This window comes from Chelonoidis abingdonii, chromosome 19, assembly GCF_003597395.2.
Source record: "Chelonoidis abingdonii isolate Lonesome George chromosome 19, CheloAbing_2.0, whole genome shotgun sequence".
Classification (NCBI taxonomy): Eukaryota; Metazoa; Chordata; order Testudines; family Testudinidae; genus Chelonoidis; species Chelonoidis abingdonii.
The window spans coordinates 25,880,192-25,905,141 of NC_133787.1; the positions used below are offsets into that span (position 1 = coordinate 25,880,192).

The 24,950-nt window shown below is 43.5% G+C and overlaps 1 protein-coding gene across 2 annotated transcripts in view; it reads right to left on the minus strand.

The window, feature by feature from the left end:
• The window catches only part of BEAN1 (brain expressed associated with NEDD4 1), a 118,399-nt gene that overhangs the window by 87,673 nt on the left and 5,776 nt on the right, over positions 1-24,950 (minus strand). For both annotated transcript variants that reach the window (XM_032803764.2, XM_032803763.2), the window contains one exon: positions 11,745-11,879. In XM_032803764.2, the coding sequence (XP_032659655.1) occupies positions 11,745-11,879 (135 nt within the window). The remainder of the gene's footprint in view (positions 1-11,744; positions 11,880-24,950) is intronic.

Genomic DNA, 24,950 nt, shown 5'->3' on the forward strand with positions numbered 1-24,950 from the left:
CTCACACCAACCCTGTGAGGTAGGCAAGTGCTAATCTCCCATTTGTAATGAGGCACAGAGGCTAAATGACTTGACCAAGGTCAAATACAAAGTCTGTTCAAGAGCAGGGACTTGAATCCAGATCTGATAAGTCCTAGACACATGATCGAACCTCTGGACCAACTTTTTCTCTCAGCTCTCCTAGAGAGGTTTCTCTCTCTTTTCCACCTTCCTCTCTTCCATCCATGCTATAGTAGACTGAACATAACCTGAGACTCAGCAGTGCAGGGATGTTCTTAAACCTTGATGTTCTTAACCTGTGGATCTCCCCACAGTGTAATGTTTGGATCTGCTTTACCCAAAGGAGTTACTAGAGCAGAATTTGGTTTTGAGTCTTTAGGCTTCTGAAATAAGGTGATATTTGCCCTTGTGCAGAGAGCTAACACCAGAGCTGTGTACAGTGAAGTCCCTCTAAAGTAAGTTCTATTAGGGGTTAACTGCTGTCAACCTTTCTCCTCTCTGCAGAGGGCCTGAAAATTTCACCCCAGAAGTACAAAAGCAATGATAAAAACTAAATCACACAAGAACTATTTTAAGCAAAGATGGGAATTGATTTACATTTCTATCACTGCCATTTTTTCTGTAATTACAGAGGGATGAAAAATCTTTCAAGGTTCAATATCATATCTGGTCCACTTTATGCAGAAACTCTTCACTTGTGACATCACATAGACTCAGTGAAGCTGGTAAAGGCTGAAATTTAATCTGTCCATACAGAAGTCTCTCATCATGGTTTGATAATTATATCAAAGGAAATTCACTTTCAAAATTATCCGCTTAGATTTTTCTCTTAAGGAACTGTATATTGCATGGCAAAAACTTGGACCACAGCCACCTTTTGTGTGGGGAGTAGAAAAAGGACAGCTGTTCTTTCTATCCAGTCAGCTCATCAAAACTACAGAATGAGTAACTAACAGGATCCACTGAAGATCAATGATGTGTGTTCTTCAATGCACAGACTTGTGATGGAATTGCTGACCAATGGTCTGAAAGGACAGACAAAGGCAGAGACCTATTCTCTATGGACTTTGGTTTATCTAGATTTGAACCAGCACCCCCTTGATGTAACAATCAATCATGCTTTTAATAGCCTTTTTTCCCCCTACTCTTTCAGTTATGCTGCCTCTGAGGACCCCTTGCAGACCAACTCTGGCTCAGAAGGGAAGACATTAAGGCAGTCTTTGTCCTTTCAGGAAAAGGAACCTAGAAGGTCAAAACCCTCACCATGAAATCTCTCCTTATTTGTCTAGCATATAGCTATGGATCTGCTCTCCCCACCCCAGAGAATGTACGTAAGACTTTTCTAGTGCTAGTTCTTGCTTCATCTAGCATCTTGCATATTATTAGAGCCAAAAGACTATTGAAGGTTCTACATCAGAAGAGACAGGACCAGATTACGTTCTGTTTGTGACATGTCATTCCATATTCTCTATGGAAAATATGCTTGACATAAATGATAACTGAGATACTTTATGCAAGATGGCTCATGTGCGATCATTGGAAAGGTTGATTTACTGAATGTGATTATCCAATTTGTGTGCCTGTATCATTTCTGTATCTGAAATTAGTCAAAATTCCTATGTATCAGTATTTAAACTGTTACTTTGGGTAATGCTCACTGCTAACACTTCAGGTACAACAATGGAAAAGCCAGATGGAGTGGATGGCCCATCAACGAGGACAATGGACTGTGAAAACCTTGGCCTTCCTGTGGACACTCCCTACTGCCACTGACTCATGGACACTAATCCTATAGAGTCAGGTGGTCTTGTCACCTGATACTAATACATTACCTGGGACTTCTTGTAACTTTCCTCTGTGTGTGGTGGTGGTGGTGGTGTGGGAATCAAGTTTGGGAAACAAAGGATTCCCGGCTTGCCTAAATCCTATTTAAGGGTGGGGAGAAAGGCAAACAGGACTCCTCCTCTCCATGGCCTGTCTGCCTGAGAAGAAAAACTGAAGACAAGGGAAGTCCAGACTAAGGCCTTGTCTACACTACCTGATTAAATCGAATTAGTTTAAATCGATTTTATAAAACCGATTTTATAAAATCGATTTAGTGCGTCCACACTAGGATTCTAAAATCGATTTTGTGCGTCATGCCCACGTCTAACGTCGATTTCAGGAGCAGTGCACTGTGGGTAGCTGTTCCACCAGCTATCTCATAGTTCCCACTTACCTGGTTGAGAGCCCAGTGCCTGCTGGGACCAAAAACATTGTCCCGGGTGCGTGCTGGGTACAGCCTCACCCTCCCTTTGTGAAGCAGCAGCCAACCATTTCGTGCCTTTTTTTCCTGAAGTGAAGAGAGCAAACGCCAATAGCACATGCAAGCATGGACCCTGCGTGAGACCATGGAAACCACTGCTGAGACCAAGTAACGCAATCGTGCAAGTTGTAAAACAGCACGCGCACTCTTCGTGCTGTCTATGCTGAGCCATGAACTGCAAATTAGGAGGAGAGGAGGTGGCAGCTATGGCAGCGCACCGACAGAGCGATGATGATATAACGAGACGACGACAATGGAGCTGATTTCTCCTAACCGTGGGACGCAGCAATTTTGGAGCTACTGCTGTGTAATGGGGCAGTTCTACCCATTGAACGCCGATTTTGGGCACGGGAAACAAGCACAGACTGGTCGAGACCGCATAGTTTTGCAGGTGTGGACGATTCCAGTGGCGGCAAAAACTTTCGCATGCTAAGAGCATTTTCTTTGAAATTTGTGACTTGCTTTCCCCTGCCCTGAAACGCCATGATACAACATGAGAGCAGCCCCTCACATGCAGAAGCGAGTGGCAATAGCCTCTGGAGCTTGCAACTGCCAGACCAGCTACCGGTCAGTCGGGAATCATTGGAGTGGAGAAAATCTACCGTGGGGGGGCTGCCCCCCCCCCTGTGATGCAAGTAGCCAAGCAATCGTACGCTGCTGCGTTATCAAAGGTTGTGACTCTGGGCGTGCAGGTCATAGGGGATGGCTTTGCTGCAAATGGGATTCCTAACTGTGGAGGGCCATAGATGGAACCCATATCCCTATCTTGGCCCCAGAGCACACGGGCAACCAGTACGTGAACCGCAAGGGGTACTTTCCATGGTGCTGCAAGCACTGGTGGATCACAGGGATGTTTCACCAGCAATCCCACTGGGATGGCCAGGAAAGGTTCATGACGCTCGCGCTTCAGAAACACTACTCTCTTAACGGCCTGAGCAAGAAATTACTTCCAGACCAGAAAATAACAGTTGGCGATGTTGAAGATGCCTGTCGTTATACTGGGGAACCCCAGCCTACCCTTGATGCCATGCTCAATGAAGCAATACACAGGCAGCCTGGACAGTGGTCAGGAAGCTGTTTCAACTCAGGCTGAGCAAGTGCAGGATGGTGGTAGAGTGATGCATTTGGGCGTTTAAAAGGGGCGCTTTTGATCATTATCGCGTCAGACCCTCAGCCAAGAATGTCGCCCATCTGCCTATTGCTGCTTGCTGTGTGCTCGCACATCTTCTGTGAGAGTAAAGGGGGACCTTTTATGGCGGGGTGGGAGGCTGAGGCAAAATCACCTGGCCGCTCACTTAGAGCGCCAGACACAGGGCGATCTAGAAGAGCACACCAGGAGGCGGGTGCGCATCAGAGAAGCCTTGAAAAGTAGATTTCGCGGCGGCCAGGGTTGTGTGACTGCAGTGCTTGTTCCCGCTTGAATGAACACTCCGCCTCTCTGACCCCTGTAGCAACCCCCCTCCCTTACTTACAGCTTGCTGAAGGACTTTTAAAACAACCCACCACCCACCCCTTTGATTACATCTAGCGAAGAAATAAAGTCAGTATATTTGAAAAATCATTTATCAGTATAAAGTCATTTGTTGTTGCTTAAAATATGAGTTCTTTTTAAAAAATCATTCCCTGTAAGAAAACCACCCTTCCCCCGTTTTGGATGTATTCTTGATTAGAAGTAATATATAAAGAGGCACTGAGTTATCTAGGTATCCTGCATGGTGTGCTTTTGGCAAGGAAGGATCGGAGGTAAGGAAAAAAGCCCCTGAAGCAACATTTAAGCTTACTGTCAGCCTTTTGGTGGGCTGTCACTGGGGTGGAGCTGTTCTAAGTGAAGAAAAAAGCCTTCACCAGCTTTCAAAACGATCTGGATGAGGGATAATGGAACTTGGGGAAGCTTCGAAGTGGTTAAACATGGGTGAGTGGCACTGCTGTAAACCCCGCTGTGTTCCTGACCCATCACCTGCGTCTGAAGGATCTAGTGTGTTCACTAGCAGCAGCTCCAGCGTTCATCAGCAAGCAGATCTTCCTGCCTACACCTCTGTCTTCTGCCGTCTTCCTCTGCGCCACCTCTCTTCTACCGCCGGCTTCTCCCGCCACCTCGTTCTTCTGCTGCACCTCTCACTCGAGCGTCTCTCCTGTCCCCGGCTCACTGGGCATCTTTCTGTATTTTGCTGCCACTTCCTTCCAATATTAGGATGAGCCTTGTACTGTGGCTTACTTCTGATTTCTGGAAACATTTCATTCGGAGTTCTCTTCTCTCCGCTTTGGCTACGCCTTCCAGATGGGGAGGGAGTACAGACAGTGCGCAGACTGTATGGGGGAGGTAAGAGAAGTACGGAGTAATGTAAAAAGTACATTTTCAGAAGATTGACAGTGAAACCCAAACTATGCACCTTACATCAGCAACATGTATTTCCCTAAAGCGGTCGATTTTGCATCTTTTAATACTAAAGCTCTGTTCCCTGGGGTCAGAGCACACTGCAGACGCAGGTTCGCTGTAATCATAATTCGTTCATGGCAGCCATCGGGTAAGTCAGCTCCCTCATCCTCCTCCTAAAGCATCCGCCTCGCAACCTCAACAGCGCCTGCTGTTAGTGGGAAAGTCCCTGCTCGCAAAACAGACAGAGAAGCCCAGCGCAGCCTTCCTATGTCTGTGAGGCAATGATTCATATGCTAAATGCATGCCTGGAGGGGGATGAAGTTTTGTTCACTGGTGGAGACCGGATACAGGCGCTTGCCCGCCGATAATCTACTGAATCAGGCTCTTTGATTTTCTCCAATATAATTCATGGAGATGTTCTTGGGGAGGATTTTCACTCATCAGCACTGTTGAATCTTTTCCGTGTAACTGTCGTGGTAAGAGGAAGGACGAACGCATTCTTCAAGTTTATAATTAAAAACGCTTGTTTGTAACCATGATTGATAGAAACATTCACTCACCAGAGGTCCGTTCTATGGCTTCACGTCTGGGATAGTGGCTTGGTTGGCGCGGGCAGGGTAATCAGGCTCAAAAACAGCTCCTGGCTGCTGTTCTGGTAAATCTGAGAGCGGTGTTGCTATGTCTGCAATTTCTTCCTTCTACCATCTTCGTGCTCTGCCCCCTCTGCAGATCCTCAGGCCCGGTTGATTTGGGCAGCATCTATACTGACCGTTCTGGAATCCGGACCAGGTTGGGGTAAGGCTTTGTTAGCCTATGTAGCCCCCTAAATTGATGGCAGCTCTGCATAGAACCTGCATGTTTTGGACACTGCTCCAGACTTGCCGTTTGCTCTGGTTTTCTTGGTATGCCTGCCTCAGTTTCTTTGACTTTTATCCTACATTGCAACGGTCCCTCCTGTGCCCTTTTTCACATCATAGACTTGAAATTCTTTCAAATGTTTTCTCATTTCGTTTGACGAACGGAGTTCTGTAAGCACTGAATCCTCAACTCCAGAATAGCATGAGATCCACTAGTCTTTTGTGGTCACCTGCGGATGCTCGTTTTCTCTTTCTTCTCTAATTCTACCTAGGAGACTGCATTTTTAAATGTGCTGCTGACTATTACGTGGTCAAACCTGTGCTGCTACAGAGCCCTCACGTTGGCCAAACAGGAAACTGATTCAAAACTCCGCGGGGCTTTTCCTGTTTACCTGGCCAGTGCATCGGAGTTTTGACTGCTGTCCAGAGCGGTCAGTGGTGCTCTCTGGGATACCTCCTGGAGGCCAGTAACTTCGATTTCCGTCCACACTACACTAATTCCGAATTAGTAACATCGATTTTAGGGTTACTCCTGTGGTTTTGAAGGAGTACTAAAATCGATTTAAATAGCCCTTTAATTCGAATTAAAGGGCGTTGTAGTGTGGACGGGTGCACCATTAATTCGAATTAACGCTGTTAAATTCGAATTAAAGGCGCAGTGTAGACGGGGTCTCTGACACATCTAGTCTGAAAAAGAATATAACTGGAACTCTGAACCACAGAAGCTTTGCAAACTACCTGCAACAGTACCTAGGGTGATAAATATTTGTAACCAATTTCTTTAGTGAAACCAGCTTAGTCTGCATGTTTGATTTTTATTTGCTTATTAATCTGCTTTGTTCTATTTGTTACCTCTTTTACCACTTAAAATTTGCCCAGTTTCTGTAACTTCTAATGGGGAAGTGGGAGAAGTGTGCACACCTCTCCAAACTGAGGAAGAAGGCAAATTTCATAACGTAACTTTGAGTCTGCACTCCAAGGGAGGTGGACATCTGAGTGCTGGAGCAAGTCTCTTATGCTGGTTCTTCCCAGAACTGATCTGCAGGCGGGTGTGTTAGGGAGGTTTTAAGAGCCTGGCTCAGCAAGACAGGTTAAAGGGGGCCCATGCTGGCAGAACAGTTAGACTCAGTGGTATCTCAACACATCAGGTGGCTTCCCAAGAGGTCCAACCTGTAACAACTTAAATCAAAGTAACTTCATTGATCTCAATATTACTCTAGATCTTCATCATTGTAACTGAATCAGTCTCTAGTTCTTTAACTTCTGCAGAAACTTTCATTAATAGACTTTAACAGAAATGGTGCTAGGCTGTTGCAATCATTTTGTATAAAGAAATTTCTATTAGTCCAGTTTTCAAGTGCTGGGTTATCTGTCCTTTTTAATAGAAATTACAAATGTTGGTATTTATAGCCTTCTAAAATGCCAGCACACTCAGTAAAGGTCTTGTGTGACAGATTTAAGTGCATTTTTTACTCTACATCTTTAAAAAGCATCATACACTCCTAGTCCAGGGACTTGCAAAGTGAGGCATGCATTCAACTGTTTTAATGCTAACTTAAACTCATAACTGTTTTAAATAGTAAATTGAGGAACTGCACTTTTCCTATTGTCTCCATATCAATGATGAGGCTTTTACAAGGGTTGACATTTTTTTCCTCCCTAACACATTTATATTTGTGGTTGTACCACACCATCTTTCATGAGAAGCTGTGTATATATTCTAGCCTAAAAACCACACTAATTCTGAGCTTTTATAAAGAGCATTGGTAATTTGTCTAAATGCCTGGTTCCTGGAACGTTTAGATCTGATTTCAAGGTCTGAGTGCTTGAAGTATTCATTGACTTCAGTGGGAGCTGCTTTGCTCAATATCTTGCAACTTCAAACACTAGCTGAAAGGAAGTAATTAAAGCATTTTACTAGTTGAAACACAAAGGTCCTTTCCACCCTATTGGACAAATTTTCAACTGGCATGTAACATTGTGCACACATTCTAGATATGGCTATGTAAATCAGGTTTGCATTTTGTGACCGATTTGCCTATACCTGTGAATGTGGGTTTTTTCATTGAGACTTTGACTGAATGTGTCTTAGTAAAATGAGGTAGGGAACACTCAAGACAGTGCCAACTCAAGTGCCCTTAAGCGCACAATTCAATTTTCTCATCCTGTTTTGAACATGGTAATGTGCATGATGTTGCTTTCTCCAGTTGTTGATGGTATTTTCACTACTTCTGGTGTTTAGTTTTTTTTGAGTGATTGATTTGATTTGTGACTCTCTGAATTAAAACCCGGTTGTGGTTATGGTTGGTTGGTTTGTTTAAACCAGGAGACAGACACCACCAGATTCTTCTTTGTTGCAGAAAGCATGTGTCTCACATTTGAAGTGACTTTAGTCCCCAAATACTAAAGTGGGGACAACAAAGACATTTGCTGCCACAGAGCAATTTATAATTACATTTGATTTTTGAGGCAACCCAGCATATCTGATGCAGCCTCAAGCTGTGCATGGTATTTGAGATGTTGAATTATAGATTAGAGAACTGGAGTCCTCTATAAATAACTGTCTAAAATACCACAGAAATAAGAGTTTGTACAGAATATGAGCAGATGCACCACAAATACACACTACATGGGAAGGAATGAAACAGCTCATGTAAGCAGGTACCACTGTGTATAAAAAGGGTGTGCACTTGGAATTAAGTTAAGCAAAGAAATCTGGGCTGAGTATTCACCTAGTTTACCCCCAAAAGACTTCCTAACGTCAGACCTAGGCTGAACCGGACCCCATGATGCCATTTTTAGCACAACTGCCTAAAATACCCCACAGAAACCTGAGAAGGTGGTGTTGAAAAGCAGAGTCATGAGGAGAAAACATTTGTAAATGAGCTGGAAAAGAAAGCTGACATGAGCAGTGCCTTTTTTATTCATGAGAACATCCTTTCTGTGAGCAATTTCTATATCAGGTGCAACTTTGCTGCCTCCTCAGGTATAGGGTTGGAAGTAATTGGTTACCCAGCTTAAGGGAGGTTTCTATTGCAAATGCCCTTGAGCTTTACTTCCTGTCCTAAGGTAAAATCATTCTGACAGTTATTACTGCTTCTACTGTATGATCAGGTGCAAAGGTGATAAGTGCCATGTAAGAACCCAGATAATCATGGAGACGTAGGACTTAAGATCTGTTGGGAGAAGAACCCATAAGTAATACATTCCCTATGATGCAAATAGATCTGCTCTCACACATTTATAGCAATAAAGTGTACACAGAATGCAGCTATATAGTATTAAATCTAAGAGCTAACCAGCTGGAAGCCCTTCAGGCAACTTTTTTTTATTCTGCCCAATTGCGTGGTGTGTGTGTGGTTGTGTTGTGCACACACAGTTGAATTTTCAGATATGGGTCCCTGCTGTAGGTGGTGCCTACATCTGAAAATCTGTCAGCGCTTGGAGCAATGACTATTGTTCATCCTCCCCCTTCCTAAGTCACTGAGATTTTGTGGCAGTACTGTTTGGGGTGGTGTTGGGCATAAATAGCATGCTAGTTCAAGTTCATACAGGCTTCTTATCTCGCTGTAGTGCTGGTATTTTAACAGTCCTTGGTATTAGCAACTCCTTCTTAAACTGGCAGAGATGCCTGATATGGCAACTGACTTGTATAAAACTCTTCTTTGCTTTTGTTTTGAGACTATTGGGAAATAACAGATACTAGTACCTTACTGCAGTGCTGCTCAACTTTGAGTACACAGGAGGGCCACAAACCTAAGCACAACCTTGTGCTTCTAGTGATTTTTAATAAGATTCAGAGTGCTCTGTATTGATTTATATTTAAGTTTAGCTTGTTTCATATGTATTTCATAGGCTGTTGCTATATATATAGCATTTTCTTCTTAAAAACAAAGAAACCAGTGCATAAAATGTCTATCAGAATTATAGAAAATGGGGGGGGGGGGCACAAAGAGAACACAACGCTAACAAATCCGCCATTTGGTATACTTCATTGGAAATGCTCTGGTGGGCTGTGTAAAGCCCATGGGCACGTACGTTGGACACCCCTCCCTTACTGTGACACCCTGCACTCAAGTCCAGCTGCAAACAGAAAATCAGTCTTTCCATGGAAATATAGTGAATTCTTCTTGTCAGCAAGATTTGATTTGTATAGGCCTCTGCTATGTACTTCTGTGACTATATTTATACATGATTTGTTTTATGGGGCATTTGTTCCTCTGAGCTTGTTACAGAAGAAATGCTAAAATGTGACTCTTAGAGTCTCAGATTCTAGGACTGGAAGGGACCTCGGGAGGCCATTGAGTCCAGTCCCCTGCCCTCATGGCAGGACCAAATACTGTCCAGACCATCCCTGATAGACGTTTATCCAACCTACTCTTAAATATCTCCAGAGATGGAGATTAACTGTTTTGTTGATCTGCATGGTTTATAGGGTGTATTTTAGTATTGAATTGATAGCTTTGCAAACAAATTTGGAAAATCCTATATATTGGAGAAGTACCCCATGTTGCTTGGTATTTATTCGATACTTGAGACAATAAAAAAGCAGAATTAAAGCAACTGACTACTTAAGTACCTCTTGAAATAACATGCCATTCTTGAAATACTTCATTTTGCAGAAAAGATTTAAAAGGTTCTGAAGGCACTATAATGCCTATTCAGATTTGGGTTGCAGATATGGACTGGCCAGTTCCTATTTGTCAAGCATCTAATTTTTTTTGGCTATCCTAAGATAAAGGGCTTTTATTTAAAAAAGCCAGATCAAACCTTCATCTCCAAGATGTATAGATCTTCCTTCCCCCCCCTCCCCCTCCCCTTTTAGATGTTTTGTGGGGCTTTTCTTACAGGTACAAAGTCTCGCAAGCAGTCTCCTCCAGAATTAGTGCTGATTTGTGGCACAGATGGCAGGGATATTTGGGCAGTGAGTGGCGCTCATAATTATCCTTGAACATTTGTGCATCATTTTACTACAGCTCCTCAGATCCACTAAATTGACAGGTGAGAAACCAAGGTCCCACCAAGCCCAGATCTCTTGCATCCTTCTACACAACACAGTAGTTCTGGCCATTATGAAATGCTTAATTATAAACACACACTTCCTGTGTTCCATGGGCTTGACCCAAAGCTCACGGAGTCTAATTGCCTTCGGATTAGAGACTATATTACCACAGTACTTGTGTTTGTATGAATGCTTTCAACTCCACTTTATGTGCATTGCTGCTAGCTGTCAGTTTATTGTCCCTAGTATACTTCTGGCTACCTGTCATTCCTCAAACTTGTAGCGATATGCTTGTCTGCACGAGGTTGTATTAACTGAGAAAATGAGGTCAATAGACATGTATAAGGACAATAGTGCACCCTCAGTTCCATTTACACTTTGTGGAATAGGGTTCTGACAACTTTCCTTCTGGCAAGTTTTTATGGCAACAAAATATAAATATTAAACTGAAGTTCACACTCCTATAGCTTGAAATCAGCAGTTTAGCAAGGCGAGAACAAAAATCAAGGGAACAGGCTAGGCTGAAGCTGTTAATCACCTCTATACTAGTAAATAGGTATCACTGAAATTGCAACATACTACTTTTCATAAAACTTGCATGATCAATTTATTAAAAATACTCAAGGCATTGCTTAGTCACTCCCAGAACAACACTTTTTCCTATATACACTGTCTGCAGAAATCAATCCTTTGAATATATTTGATGTCTTTGCTTTTACAGTAATTCTATTTCTTCCAACATTGTTTTAACCTGCTGATAGTTGGGTTGTTACTTTGCATTAACAATTCAAATTGCAGAGAATCTAGCCTGCAGTTGCTCCTTGATATTGATGATTTTTTTCCCCTAGCTGCCAATGTTTAATAGGTTCCAGCACTGACTAGCTTCTTAAGTAGTCTCAGCTTTTGGATTATACTCCCTCTTTTTGAAACTAGCATATGGTTGCAGCACCTTTCATGATACATTAGCTAAATACATTGAGCAGAGCTAAATCATCCCTTCCCACTACTACTATTTGCAAGTATTCTGCTTGAAATCCACATGCAGTATAAACAAGAGACTTAGACATAAATAAGCCCATTAAGCACCCATATTAATGCAGCATTAAACTCGGAACAAATCTAGTGCAAAGTGCAGTCTGTGGAGAATGATTCAACAGGAAGGTGTATTGACAGTCCCATGGAGGAAATTGAAGGGTAACTCACTTGAGCATGTTAGTTTGATGGACATGTAGTCTCTGCCACAGTCCTTCTTGTAGTGACAGCGCAGCCAGTTCAGGAGGCAGAGTCCGTTGCCACACTGTAGTTCTTCTTTTTTACAGGGCAGAATGCTGCCTTCATCTGAAAGGAAGAGAAACAATGGATGACTGTGTTACTGAAGTAGGAAATGCCTGCTGCACAATGTCACAGCTCTTCTGAAAGTCTGTCCTCTTCGCTGACTCTAAAAGCCCTGTGAGACTGGAAACAGATTTGTCTGTTCTTTGTCAGATAGCAAAAGGGGGGGCCTCCAATTCAGACAAAAGCTTGGTAAATTGTTAATCATTTATACAGTGTTGTAGACCTATGAAGCATTGCACACAGGGAAAATGTGCCCAACAAATCACAGAAGGTAAAATTTTCAAAAGTGTAGTTACTTAGGTTAAAAATCAAGTCTGAAAATGGGACAGGAGTGTTTTTGAAAACTTGCCTGCAGTATTTGTCCTAGTCTATATGCAAAAGGAATGACAGAAAAGAGGATAAACTTAGAGCTATTTTAACTTCAAGGATCATGAAGAGCTGGACTGAGGTAGCCATGGATGGGAACATCTCACAACTCCTTTCCAGTTTGAAAAGTAAGGATGGGAACTGAATCTCATAGCGTGTGGGCTGACCACCTTAAACATCAGAAAAATGTGCATGTGGACAAATATTAGAGCATAATTCACATTTGGGTTTGGAGATTGTTAGGACAGAGCAGGATCTGGCTTGCCCTTACATTTGAGCATGCTGAGATCTTTCTCCTACTATATGTGTAGTGGGGAAGAATGAAGAAGAATCCACTCACTCCTCAAGACCATCTCTCCTCCTAGAGGAGTTTAATAGCTAATCACCCCACCTCTGCATATGTAGGGGAAAGGTTAACTTTGTTTCCCAATGACACAACTCATGGTCCTTTTAAGTTCCTCATCCTATCATCTCAGTGTGAGGGAGTGAGAATAGCTCCGGGCATATCTACCCTACAAATGCCCCAGCAGCACAGCTGCTATAGTGTAGACTCTTGCTACAGCAATGGGAGGGCTTTTGGTTGTATTTACCTACCACCTCTCAAGGGATGGGTTAGCTTAAGGGAAGAATTCTTCCGTTGACCTAGCTGCATCTACAGTGGGAGTTAGGTTGACCTATCTATTCCACAGGGCAAGACACTTTTCACAGTCCTGGGTGAAGCAGCTAGGTTGACCTTTAGGCCTGGTCTACACTACGCATTTAAACCAAATTTAGCAGCGTTAAACCGAATTAACCCTGCACCTGTCCACACAACGAAGCCCTTATATCGATATAAAGGGTTCTTAAAACCAATTTCTGTACTCCTCCCCGACGAGGGGAGGAGCGCTGAAATCGGTATTGCCATGTCGGATTAGGGTTAGTGTGGCCGCAATTCGACGGTATTGGCCTCCGGCCGGTATCCCACAGTGCACCATTGTGACTGCTCTGGAAAGCAATCTGAACTCGGATGCACTGGCCAGGTAGACAGGAAAAGCAGGTTAACAGAAAAGCCCCGCAAACACTTTTGAATTTCATTTCCTGTTGCCCAGCTGTGGAGCTCGGGTGATCAGCACAGGTGGCGATGGAGTCCTCAATCCAAAAAGAGCTCCAGCATGGACGCGTACGGGAGATACTGATCGACGCTGTCTGGGGAGGACAAATCTGTTATCAGAGCGCCGTTACATGAAGATGAAATGACACAGCATTGAAAAAATCCAGGCTCTGATAGACAGATGGCCACCAGCAGGGACTCTAGCACCGTGCTAATGTGAACAAGCATAATGGAAAGCAAAGAACAAATGGACGCTCATAGAAGGAGGGAGGGAAGGACGGGACTGAGGACTCCAGCTATCCCCGGCAGTCTCCGAAAAGCATTTGCATTCTTGGCTGAAGCCTCCCAGTGCCTGAAGGATCAAAAAAGCATTTCCCTGTGTTCAGGTATGTGCCGCCAAATTTCACGCGCCCCCTCCCCCGAAAGAAATAGGGAAATCATTCTTGCCTTTTTTCATGTCACCTATGCTACTGCATGCGTGTTGAGGTGCTGCAGGCGCCGACAGCACATCCCCCCCCTCCCCTCCCGGGTGGCAGACAGTACAAAAATGACTGATATCTGTCCTATCATCATCCTATGAATGCTCCTGAGGCCTCGGTGAGGTCGGCCGGGGCGCCTGGGGCAAAAATGGAATGCTCCCTGGTTATTCCCGGCAGACAGTACAGAAGGATTGAAAACATGCCTCAGTCATGCAACTGAAGGCTGAGCGCCTCCCTCCCATCCCTTCATGTTAATTAAAGATTCTTGTACTGCCTGGACTATCATAGCAGCGGGAGCTGCACTCCCTTCATTTTATCTCACAAAAAGCAGTGTTCTATTCTGCAGTTCTTTTATTATCATCACACAAATGGGGGATATACGCCATGTAGCCCAGGAGGGTGTGGGCAGGAAGGAAAGAATGGTGGGTTGTTGCAAGGGGCACCCCTTAGAATTGCATCCAGACTCATCATCTGCGGATCTGGGCCTGACCCGGAGTGCTATGCCTCTGGTTCTCAAGTAAACTTGCCCATTTCTAGGCAGAACTGACTCTATTTTTAGACAAAACGTAAGAAGGAATGACCTGGGAGTCATTCCAGTTTGTCATGCCGCCCCGCCAACTCAGCAGACAAGCCAGCGCAGGAGCACCCATGACAGCAGCAAACGGTACAAAAGGATTGATAACAGCCACACCAATTTCCAATTGGCAGATGGTGATATAGGGCTAGTAACCTGTTCTGCACCTTGCAAGGCAATGAATGCTGCTGTTAGCACGCAGTACCGCGTCTGTCAGCAGCATCCATACACATACGTGACAGTGACAAAAGGCTAAACGGGTTGTCTAAAACAAGATATTAAGGGTTAGTGTCTCTTTACCTGTAAAGCGGGTAAGAAGCTGAGTGAACCTGCATGCAGACGCTGACCAGAGGACCAATAGGGGACAAGATACTTTCAAATCTTGGTGGGAGGGAGAGTCTTTGTTGTAGTCTGTGTTGTTTTTGTGCATTGTTCTCTCTTGGGCTAGAGGCGAGCCAGAGCGTGCACACCAGTTCTCCATCTTTTCTGAAACAGTCTCTAAGTTCAAATAGTAAGTACTAGCTAGAAGGCGATTAATCTTTTGTTGTTTTTTCTTTATTTGCAATGTGATTTTGCTGGAAGGAATATTTACTTCTGTTTTGTATGTAAACTAGAGCAGGGGGAAGATCCTTTAGTCTATGTATAGCTTGAAACCTTGTAAACATTTCCATCCGGTTTTCAGAGAGAGTTTTTATTTTTTTTCTTTAATAAAAGCTTTCTTTTTTTAAGACCGGATTTGATTTTTCCTTGTGTAAGACCAAGGGATTGGGGTCTGAACTCACCAGGGAGTTGGTGGGGAAAAGAGGGGGGAGGTTCATTCTCTCTTTTTAAGATTCAAGGAGTTTGGGATGATAGTGAATCTCTCAGGGTACCCAGGAGGGGAAAGGAGGAGGGAATGTTTATTCTGTTTGTTTTAAGCCCAGGGTTTGGGTCTGGCTCCCCCAGCAAGGTTTGGGGACAGGAGTGTGCCAAACACTGTATTTGGTTGGGCGCAGCTAAATTAAGCTTAGAAGGGTACATGCAGGTCCGCACTTCTTGGACACTAAAGTTCAAAGTGGGAATAATACCTTGACAGGGCTCCATGGTTGTCATGCTATGGGAGTCTGCTAGGGCAATCCAGGGAAAATGAGCGAAATGATTGTCTGCCGTTGCTTTCATGGAAGAAGGATTGAGTGACAACATTTACCCAGAATCATCCGTGACACTGTGTTTGCCCCATCATGCATTGGGATCTCAGCCCAGAATTCCAATGGGCAGAGGAGACTGCAGGAACTATGGGATAGCTACGGGATAGCTACCCACATTGCAAAGCTTTGGAAATTGACACTAGCCTCAGTACATGGATGCACACTGCTGAATTAATGTGCATAGTGTGGCCGCATGCACTCGACTTCATACAATCTGTTTAAAAAAATCAGTTTCTGTAACATCGGAATAATCCCGTAGTGTAGACATTCCCCTAGTTTTAGGTGTAGAGAAGGCCTTTGTTTCCAGTCACTATGAAGAAACAGAAATTTGGCTAATAGGGCCCCAACAATTCTAAATGATGACAAATTAGTCACGTGGCATTCAGGTGAAGAAATGAGTAAGTTTGGGTCAGCATTTACTGTCACTGAACACAGTCACGCATCCGTAGTCAGCATGTTCTGAGTTATATAACTAGAACAGAGTGGCTATTGCAGAAGCAGTGAATACAAATACATGTTTATCTCTTCAATGTGACCATTTTAATGGATACTCCTAAACAAGCACTTGAATAGACACTTGCTCACACCACTGTCTGGGAAGCAGGCACTCTTCATATCCTTGTTTTGTGTGCAAAATTAATGCTTGTACCCATGTGCAGGGGAAAATATTTACTATTCATCCTTATTCTCCTGTTTTTGAAATGTTACTCTTCCAATTGAGAGAAACAACACTGTCATGTAGATTACCAGTCACACCCTGCAAATGGTACTGAAGAGAATAGTTTGAGTTTATAATCTGTCCAGACTCCTTTTGTTCAATATTTGTGGAGCACAAATAGATTCACAGAAATCAGGATGAATGTGCATACAATTCAGAACTTGTGCACAAAAATATATCCAGCTTCAGCAGTACAGCTGGTCCTGTTTTCATTGAAGATGAGAGGAGAATGTCTGAAAGGGGTAAGTAATGCACATGCTTTGGCAAAAGTTTTAACTGGAGAAGAGGCACCTTATTTACCCGTTAACTGGTGTCCATTATCGCTCTACTGCTAACTGAATTAAATAGTAGGATTCTGATGTTTAGTAATGAAGAACACTAGGAATAGAAAACCAATAGTTTACTTTGGCAGTTTTGGTGCCTATCCTTTACCTTAAAACTGAATTCAAGTCTCTTGTATATCACCAGCTTTAACACACCAAATAAGCCAGATCCCCCCTTGAAAATACCAGATCCTAGAAGCAAAGGAACAGAAAAAACAAGGTGCAAACTGGCATCCAGCTGAACAAAGACATTCTGACTAAAGACTTTTGTTTGTTCTCCAATATTCTTAATTCAGAGCCTTTGTGTCAGCTTTCATAGCAGGAAAACCCTGCAGCTGAGTAATTGTTCATGATTTCCAATTCTCCACACATTGGAAAATGTCAGAACCCACAAATGCATTTATAAATAGCACCAGCACTGAAAGAACACTTTTACTATATGTATTAGACCATACACTTGTAACCTGGCAGCGCTTCCATCTACAGGGTAATAATCAAACTTTGTTTTGCAATTCGAGCACATCTTGGATAATGTTTTCTGAACAGCTACCATACTTGTGGTAGGTACTTGAAACATGAAATCGGGAACCTGGGCGTTTCCCAAATAGAGGAGAATTCACTGCAATCTAAAGGCTTTTTAATTTTTGTTCTGAAGGAGCTAAAATACTTAAGTGAAGACAGGCTAATGGAACTTACAGGATCCATTCCACCCCAGGTGGGAAGAGATCAGGCCCATTGACTTCACACAGGTCTAAGCTCAGAAGAACGTGCATGCAGACGTTCTGAGGTGGTCAGCGAAAATGCTAACAATTATTCTTAAATATTAAAGGTGTGTGCATGCATACACATTCCCAGAGCATTATTCCATAGGCTCCCTATTTATTTCAAGATCTAGTTTTAAGATGTCCTATTTTTTTAAACATTCTGAGCTTGTTCCAGCCCAACAGGATTCACTGCCCCACATTGCTCCACTTCCAGTTGTCCAACACTAAGTTCCTTTCTGTAACTCCAATAGTTTTACAGCTGTTGATGCAAAAACATTGGCCTCAGCTGTTCCATAGTCAGGAACTGCAATCTTTCCTCTACACTGCAAAGCTTCTCTGCTTGATTGCAAATGTCACTTGAAAACATAGCCACTGTATAGGCAAGGGAGAAAAGTTCTAAATGTCTTTCTTTTGGCTATTAGTTGTTTGGGATACAGTGCATATGAAAGATGCTATTAAAAACTGAACTGTGGTATAATGGAGAGGAGAGCTCTTAGGCTTGTGAGCTATAAGGAACGGTATGGGCAAAATGAGCTTCCTTGTCCTCAGAAGCAGTGAAGGCCAGTGACACCTAAAAGGGCAGGCAAAACTGACTCTTGTAAAGGTTGGTTTCTAGTCAATCTACAATAGGAGACACTGTCTCCAAACAGCAGAGGCAGCCTATCCACTCCAAGGGGCTTCTATTGCTGCAATTTGTCTAAGGGGGAGTGGGGGGAAGGCGAAGGCACTGTTTGAGGACAAAATATGGGTAAGGGGCTAAATTCTGTTCTCACTTACACTGGGGGAACTCCACTGAGGATGGAGTTACTCCAGTGATAGTTGGGCACCGAAGGGTGACCGTCTCAAATTATTTGAGTATTCTAATATAATTGCTCAATCTTAGTACTGACAAGAAAACTGGAGATGCTGAACTTCCATTGTAATCAATTTTTTTACCCAGTTCACTTAATTTCATGTGCCTTCTGAAGTCACAAGGGTCTTGATTAAAAATACAGCACTTTAAGTGTTAGATGAAATTATGCCACCAAAATTGGTGGATTGGTCTTGTTTATTGACATCTGGTAAACAGTCAGGGGCGGCTCTAGCCATTTTGCCACCCCAAGCATGGCAGCACGCTGCAGGGGGCGCTCTGCTGGTCGTCGGTCCCGCAGCTCCGGTGGACCTCCCGCAGACATGCCTGTGGAGGGTCCACTGGTCCCGCGGCTCCGGTGGACCTCCCACAGGCTTGCCTGCGGATGCTCCACCGAAGCTGCAGGACCAGCGGACCCTCCGCAGGCACGCCTGCGGGAGGTCCACTGGAGCTGCCTGCCACCCTCCTGGCCCCCCCGCAGCATGCCGCCCCAAGCACGCGCTTGGCGTGCCAGGGCCTGGAGCCGCCCCTGTAAACAGCCATTTCTATTCCTGGGCACTGTAGTCCTCTCCTGTATTTCTGGCTGCTTTTTTTTGATACATTTGTATTAATCCTTCTCTTGGCTACCTGGAGCGAGCACTGGAGCAGAAACTTCTGCTGGGCATCATGTTACAGAACCCAGACATTTCTTAGTATTTTGAAATTTGATCTCACATCTGAGCTACATGCAGGAATCACTGAGTGAAATTCTGTGCCCTATGTTACACAGGAGGCCAGACCAGATGATTGTATTGGGCCCCTCTGGCCTTAAATCTTTTAAATGTTATTTATTTAAATAGCGCAAGTATTAAATGGTGTCATAAAAAGGGGTGGTAAATACTGAGAAGTGATATGCATTGAATAGCTTTGTGCTCAGTGCAAATCCAAACAATGTATCTTACTCCCCCACCATGTTTACTGCCTGAAAAGGAATCAGCTTGGTACAATTTACATAATATCTAATTACCAAGTAATAGTGACCTTGATTAATGTATTGCTGACTGTGAGTAGCCAACATTTGTGTGGATACAGTACAAGGACAGTATATATACTTAACACTCTGAGCATAGAAACACCATATTTTAATATGCTAAGTGAATGGATTCTAATTCCCAAAGGCATTTTCCTTTCTGAAACAAACAAACTGTGACAGAAAGGTGTAATAAAAATGTTCAATTGCCAGTACATAATACTCTGGAGAGGTGCAATGCTTCTTGACAGTGACTTCACTAGTCACATGATAGGTGTCACTCAGATTCTTATTCACATTTTTATTCCAGTGGTGGCAGACTCAGAAACAATGCAAAGTCATGCAGTACTTGGTGCATCTGATTACCAAAAAGTTCTAGAATTCAGCCTTCAAATCAATGTAGCACCACTGATGCTACCCCAGTTTGCTCTGGTTGAGGATCTGGCCTCTAGACACTAATATAACCACAGGATGTCTTTGAAATTTATTAAACAACATAGGTGATTCAATATTGATTTTGATATTTTTGGATTCAAGCACTGCGTTTGTTTCAGCAAGGGGTGGTTTTTGGCTTTGATTATTGGGTAGCTAGTGAATCTTATCCAAACTGAAGATCAAACTGACTTGGTACATGACCTAATGTGTGGTGTGAGCAACAAATTGCTTTCTCAGTTGATGTTTCTATCTTGGAACAAACTAAGTGAATCTCCCTTCTGATGCATGATCAGAAAAGAGCTTTTTCCAGAGGTGCCAGACAGCTGGAGAACAAGCCTGGCAAGTCTCTCAGGTGGAGCAGCTCCAGCCTATAACTCCACATAATGAACCTGCCTCCCTGAAACTCTAGAAGTGCTAAGCAGAGTTGGATGGATAATGAACTTTATCTCCCCCAGGATGTAAATTCCAACACCAGGAGACTGTTCATCCCAATCAGCACAAAAAGCTGAACATTTTCATAGTACAAAAATTCTGAAACTTCAATTTGGAAACATTGCAACTACTGTATTGAAATGCTTGCACATTGAAGCATTATAAAATTATATATCAGTAAAAACTGGAGCTGAAACTAAATACTCTATTTTGAAACTTTCCATAGCAACTTTAGCAAAATTGACTCATTCCCTTGAAATACTGTACTTTGCTACAATTCACCCAGTGCAGACTGGCACCCAGCCAGCTCAGTCCATAGCACTATGGGAGTTCTTGATAGCACAGCTGCCATAACTTAGATAGTAGCTCCTTCCCACCTCTCCTGGTCTGAGAGTTCTGCACTGCACTTGACTGTCCCTTTAACTTAAGTACCCTATACAAGGCCTATAAAACCTTTTAGCCTTGTAAAAATTCATCCCTGGCTAGTAGTGAATAAGTTGTTACCAACTGATTTGGTTGTTGGGGAAATAACTGGTATTTCCTATAGCTTTCTTTGAAACCCAGAAGTTGACTAATCTGGACTGTCAGTCTAAAGGTTAGAGTAAACACTGAATTCCCAGGATTGGAACAACTTTCAATTGTCAATAAGTGTGTGTGTGTCAAATTAACAACTGGGATGTAGAAGATCTACCCAAAAGTTGAAAAACTATTCCATGCTATTAAAATAAGAACTGTATGTTGTATATCTTGCTGTAGAAGAATACATAAATGGATGATGCAATTACCACAAAATACCTTTTATTCAAATGACTAACTGGATTATATCTGATTTAATTGTGTACTTGCTTTGGTATCAACTAACAGTCTGAAAATGTGCTGATTACTCACCATAGTTAAAGGAACACTATCTGATTTAAAATCATGGCCCCGACTTTCAGCTGTGTTCTGGCACTGTAGCCAGTGATGGGAGGGTCTCACCAGTATAGATGGAATCCTCTAGGGATGCAGAGATAGTGTAAGAACTCTTGTGGCTAGAGGATAGGGTTAGAAGCTGAGGGCTTCCTGAACCTCAGAGATCCGAAGCCCCTTTGCACTGTTGGCATTTAGAGCAGTCTTTCATTGGAGTACTGTCCCAGCACACAATATCCCAACATTGGCCAGGTAGCTAAATGCCACTTTTACACCCTACTCCTGAGTTGCATTATGTAGTCTTTGGCTGAAGCAGAAGATAAGAGCTTGATCTGTGGAAACTCAAACCAGATTTCCTGTTTCTATCTATGTGCTGGTACCAAAACCTCAGATCTCATACCCTGAGCTTTGAGAAAGTTCCAGTTGACTCACCATTGCGTTATTCCACTCTTTTTTTTTTTTTTTTGTACCGGTATAAATCCACTGAAATCAACAGTAACACACTGGCATAGAGGAGTAACACATCAGATCCATGTTAGGGACTTGATTCACTGAACTTCGCAACTGGGCCCTTTCTGTCTACAAACTGTGGAACCAGGACTCCAGATCTAAAGATTCCCCAAACATAGGGGAAGTTCAGATTTGGATTGTATTTCTCAAGCTGGACAAAGGGAGTGGGATCAGGACCCCATAACGTCTCCACTCAGGTATTTCAACTAGGAATCGTTTGCCTTTTTTAAAAACTATTCTAGTTTTTTCTGTAACTGCTCAATCTCCATTAAATTGTCCTGTAAAAATATAACATTTGCCAAGAGAAAAAGGGGTTGTGATAGACAGCAGGACAAAAGCATACTGATGTTCTGCTCTTCCTAAGTATGGAGGACTTCCAATCAAGGCATGACATTAAGTAACATACCACACAGCTTGTGCTCTGGCACACAATGGAACGAATGTATTGTAACTGCTGTTAATCTTATTTAACATCTTGGTTTCCTTCCGAGGAAACATTTGATTTTACACATTTGTTTTGTTTAAGGAGCTGGATTGTTAAACTATACAAACATACTCTTCAAAATGATGAAGGCTAAAACAGCAGACACATACCAAACAAGTTGCCGGTTTTTGTTGCAGAAGGGATTGATTTCTCCATTACAGTGCAATGGCTGTGCTGCTGGCACTGCATTTCAGAACAAGTATAGGTCACTTTGGATGCCACTTTGGACAAATATGACTAATTACTGCATCTGGTGACGGATGCCCTAGCAATATCTACGATAGACTGATGAAAGTTAATTCTATTGCTCACCTGTACTGCAGGGGTTCAGCTTTCAGTTGCAGAATAGAGACCATGGCAACAGGCCTGACCATGCTGCCTGTGGAAGGAAAGATAAGGGCAGGGCAGGGAGAGGAAAGCATTCTGTGCTCATGCTCTAGGATCCATGAGGATGGGATGGGTTTGTAAATCCAAAGTCCTGGTGCCTTCTCCATGGTATCTAATCCCTGCCTCTGAAGAGAGCAGGGGTTGGGATTTCTGTGCAATGATTTTTCTTTTTTGAATGAACTTTCTTCTCCTATTTGGGATGTCTTAAATGGTCTCTAACTATCTGTTTGTATGGCAGCTAGTACAGGGGTCAGCAACTATTGGCACATGGCTCACGAGGGTAAGCACCCTGGCGGGCCAGGCCAGTTTGGTTACCTGCCGTGTCCGCAGGTTCGGCCTATCGTGGCTCCCACTGGCCATGGTTCGCCATCTCAGGCCAATGGGGGTGGTGGGAAGCAGCAGGAAACGTAGTCCTCGGCCCGTGCCACTTCCCAGTTTTAGAGTACTTATCTGAACCAAACCTCCCACACTTTCATAACTCTCCAAGCACAGCTAACAATCCAGCTATTTTGAAAATCCTGTGCAGAAACACAAATAAGTTTTACAGGACTTCTCACACATAGTCTGTGAGGCTAGTGGGGCACTTCATCAGAAGAGCTAGGACTCACACCAACCTTGCAACTATATTCACTGAGAAACCAGAGGGGAAGGAGCAGCATGCCAACACGCCTCAGTGTGGGACTTCTGGCAAACAAAGGGAGGTACAGTATGAGAGGATGTCAGTCTTCAGCAGAGATGTTCCCATCCTCTTTCCCATTATTTACATCCATGTTAGCAATATAATTACAAGAAAAAAAAAATAGATGGTGAAGTGTAAGAAGCCCAATGAAGTTGAAACAAAATGTTACAGAGAAGCTACAAGGGGGACAAATAAGGAGCAAGAACTCCCTACAGTGACCATGATGGAGGAAAAATTGCCCTCCCTAGGTTTATCCTGATTCCAAGCTGCTTTGTCCTGTATTCTGGAACCTTCTCCTCCCCGGTCCCCCTCCCCTACTTAACTATGCAGTATACATCTCTCAGCATCTCTGACAGAATTAAGTGGGTGAGCTGGAAATGCAATCACCTCCAAACCTGCAGGGTCAGGGAAAATCTGCATTTCTGTACAGCCTAGTCTGTGCCTGGAGTTTTCTGGCCCCTGGAAAAAACATCATCTTGCTCTTATAACACCGGCAATCCAGACTGAAATATAGGCTAGAAACAGTCAGGAGATTCTAGGAAAACTGCTGAGAGCCTGCAGGCAGGAGGACAATAGCTGGAAAAGGGAACCCTGATTTCAGGAGACATTAACCCAATAGTGGCTGAAATGAAAATAATAGGAGGGCAAACAAATGGTGTGTATATAGGGAAGGCCTCTAACTTCTCAATAGTGGGTGAAGGACATGTTTGACAGTCTGCACTTGGATTACAAGCACTCTGGGGATGCAACCATTCTGTCAAAACACTGGAGCCTGGAGGGTGAATGGGGGGGGCACTGCAACAATCACCATTGGTACCCTGCCCAGGAGGAAGGCTGGAGAGAGCATGCCTGCATCCTCCCTAGGGATGTTCCATGTGTTCTCTGTATCAGCAACAGGATGGTGCAGATTGTTCCAAGTGTGCTGGCCAAGCTCCATGGATTTGCATGTAAGGAGAGGGGAATGACTCCCACCTTTTCCCTATCCCTCTTCGGAGTGCTTTGCTCCCAGGGGAGAGAAAGTGAGCAACTTCTGCTCTTCCCAAAGCAAACGGCTAGTTGGGGGAAGCCTTTCTGTAGTCCCACAAAGCGAGCGGGCATGAGGCTTTTTACACATTCCTTACAGAGAACACAGTTCTAGTCCGTCCCTTCCATGAAATAGGAAATAGATCTGACAGAGACAACTCACTCCCCAAAATAGTGGATGCATTATAAGGATCTCTTCTTTGGGCATGGTACATGTTGCTGGGGACAACCAAAGCTGTGAGCCACTACTACCCCTCTGCCTCAGCAAGAGCGAACCTAGCTAGAGATCAGACTGTCGGCTCCCGGCAACCCCAGTGTACCATCCTCACCAGCAAACTCCTTAAGGCTCTCCTGACCCATACCTGACCTTGCAGGTGAAAAATCAGTGAATTCCAGGCTCAGTTTCTCAACTGTTCCTCTGCAATGCACAGCTCCTTTCACTGATCATTCACGAAGATATTACATTCATTGCCCTTTTAAATTTAAGCTGTAATTTACTGACTCTTTGAGGCAAACACACACTTCTCTTTAAGCACAGCACTGAGTTGATTTATAACAAGTTGATTAACAAAAGGACACAGGCTAAGTGATACCAATTAGCAGGGATAAAGGTAGAAATGGTTAATCAAATAGATAAAAGACAAACTTAATCTAGCAAGATGCAGTCTTTGTTCAAGATGGTTTCTCTCACCCACAGTCTCCTTTCTAGCTTTGACTGGCCAGGCTGCCCAGGATGTGTCACAGAGATGAAATCACTTGGTTCCTTTGTCTACTAAGGCAAAGGATAAAGATGGTCTCTGCTCCTTTATCCCTAAAAGGATGTCTTTATTTCACAAGTCAGGAAGCCCCCTGCCA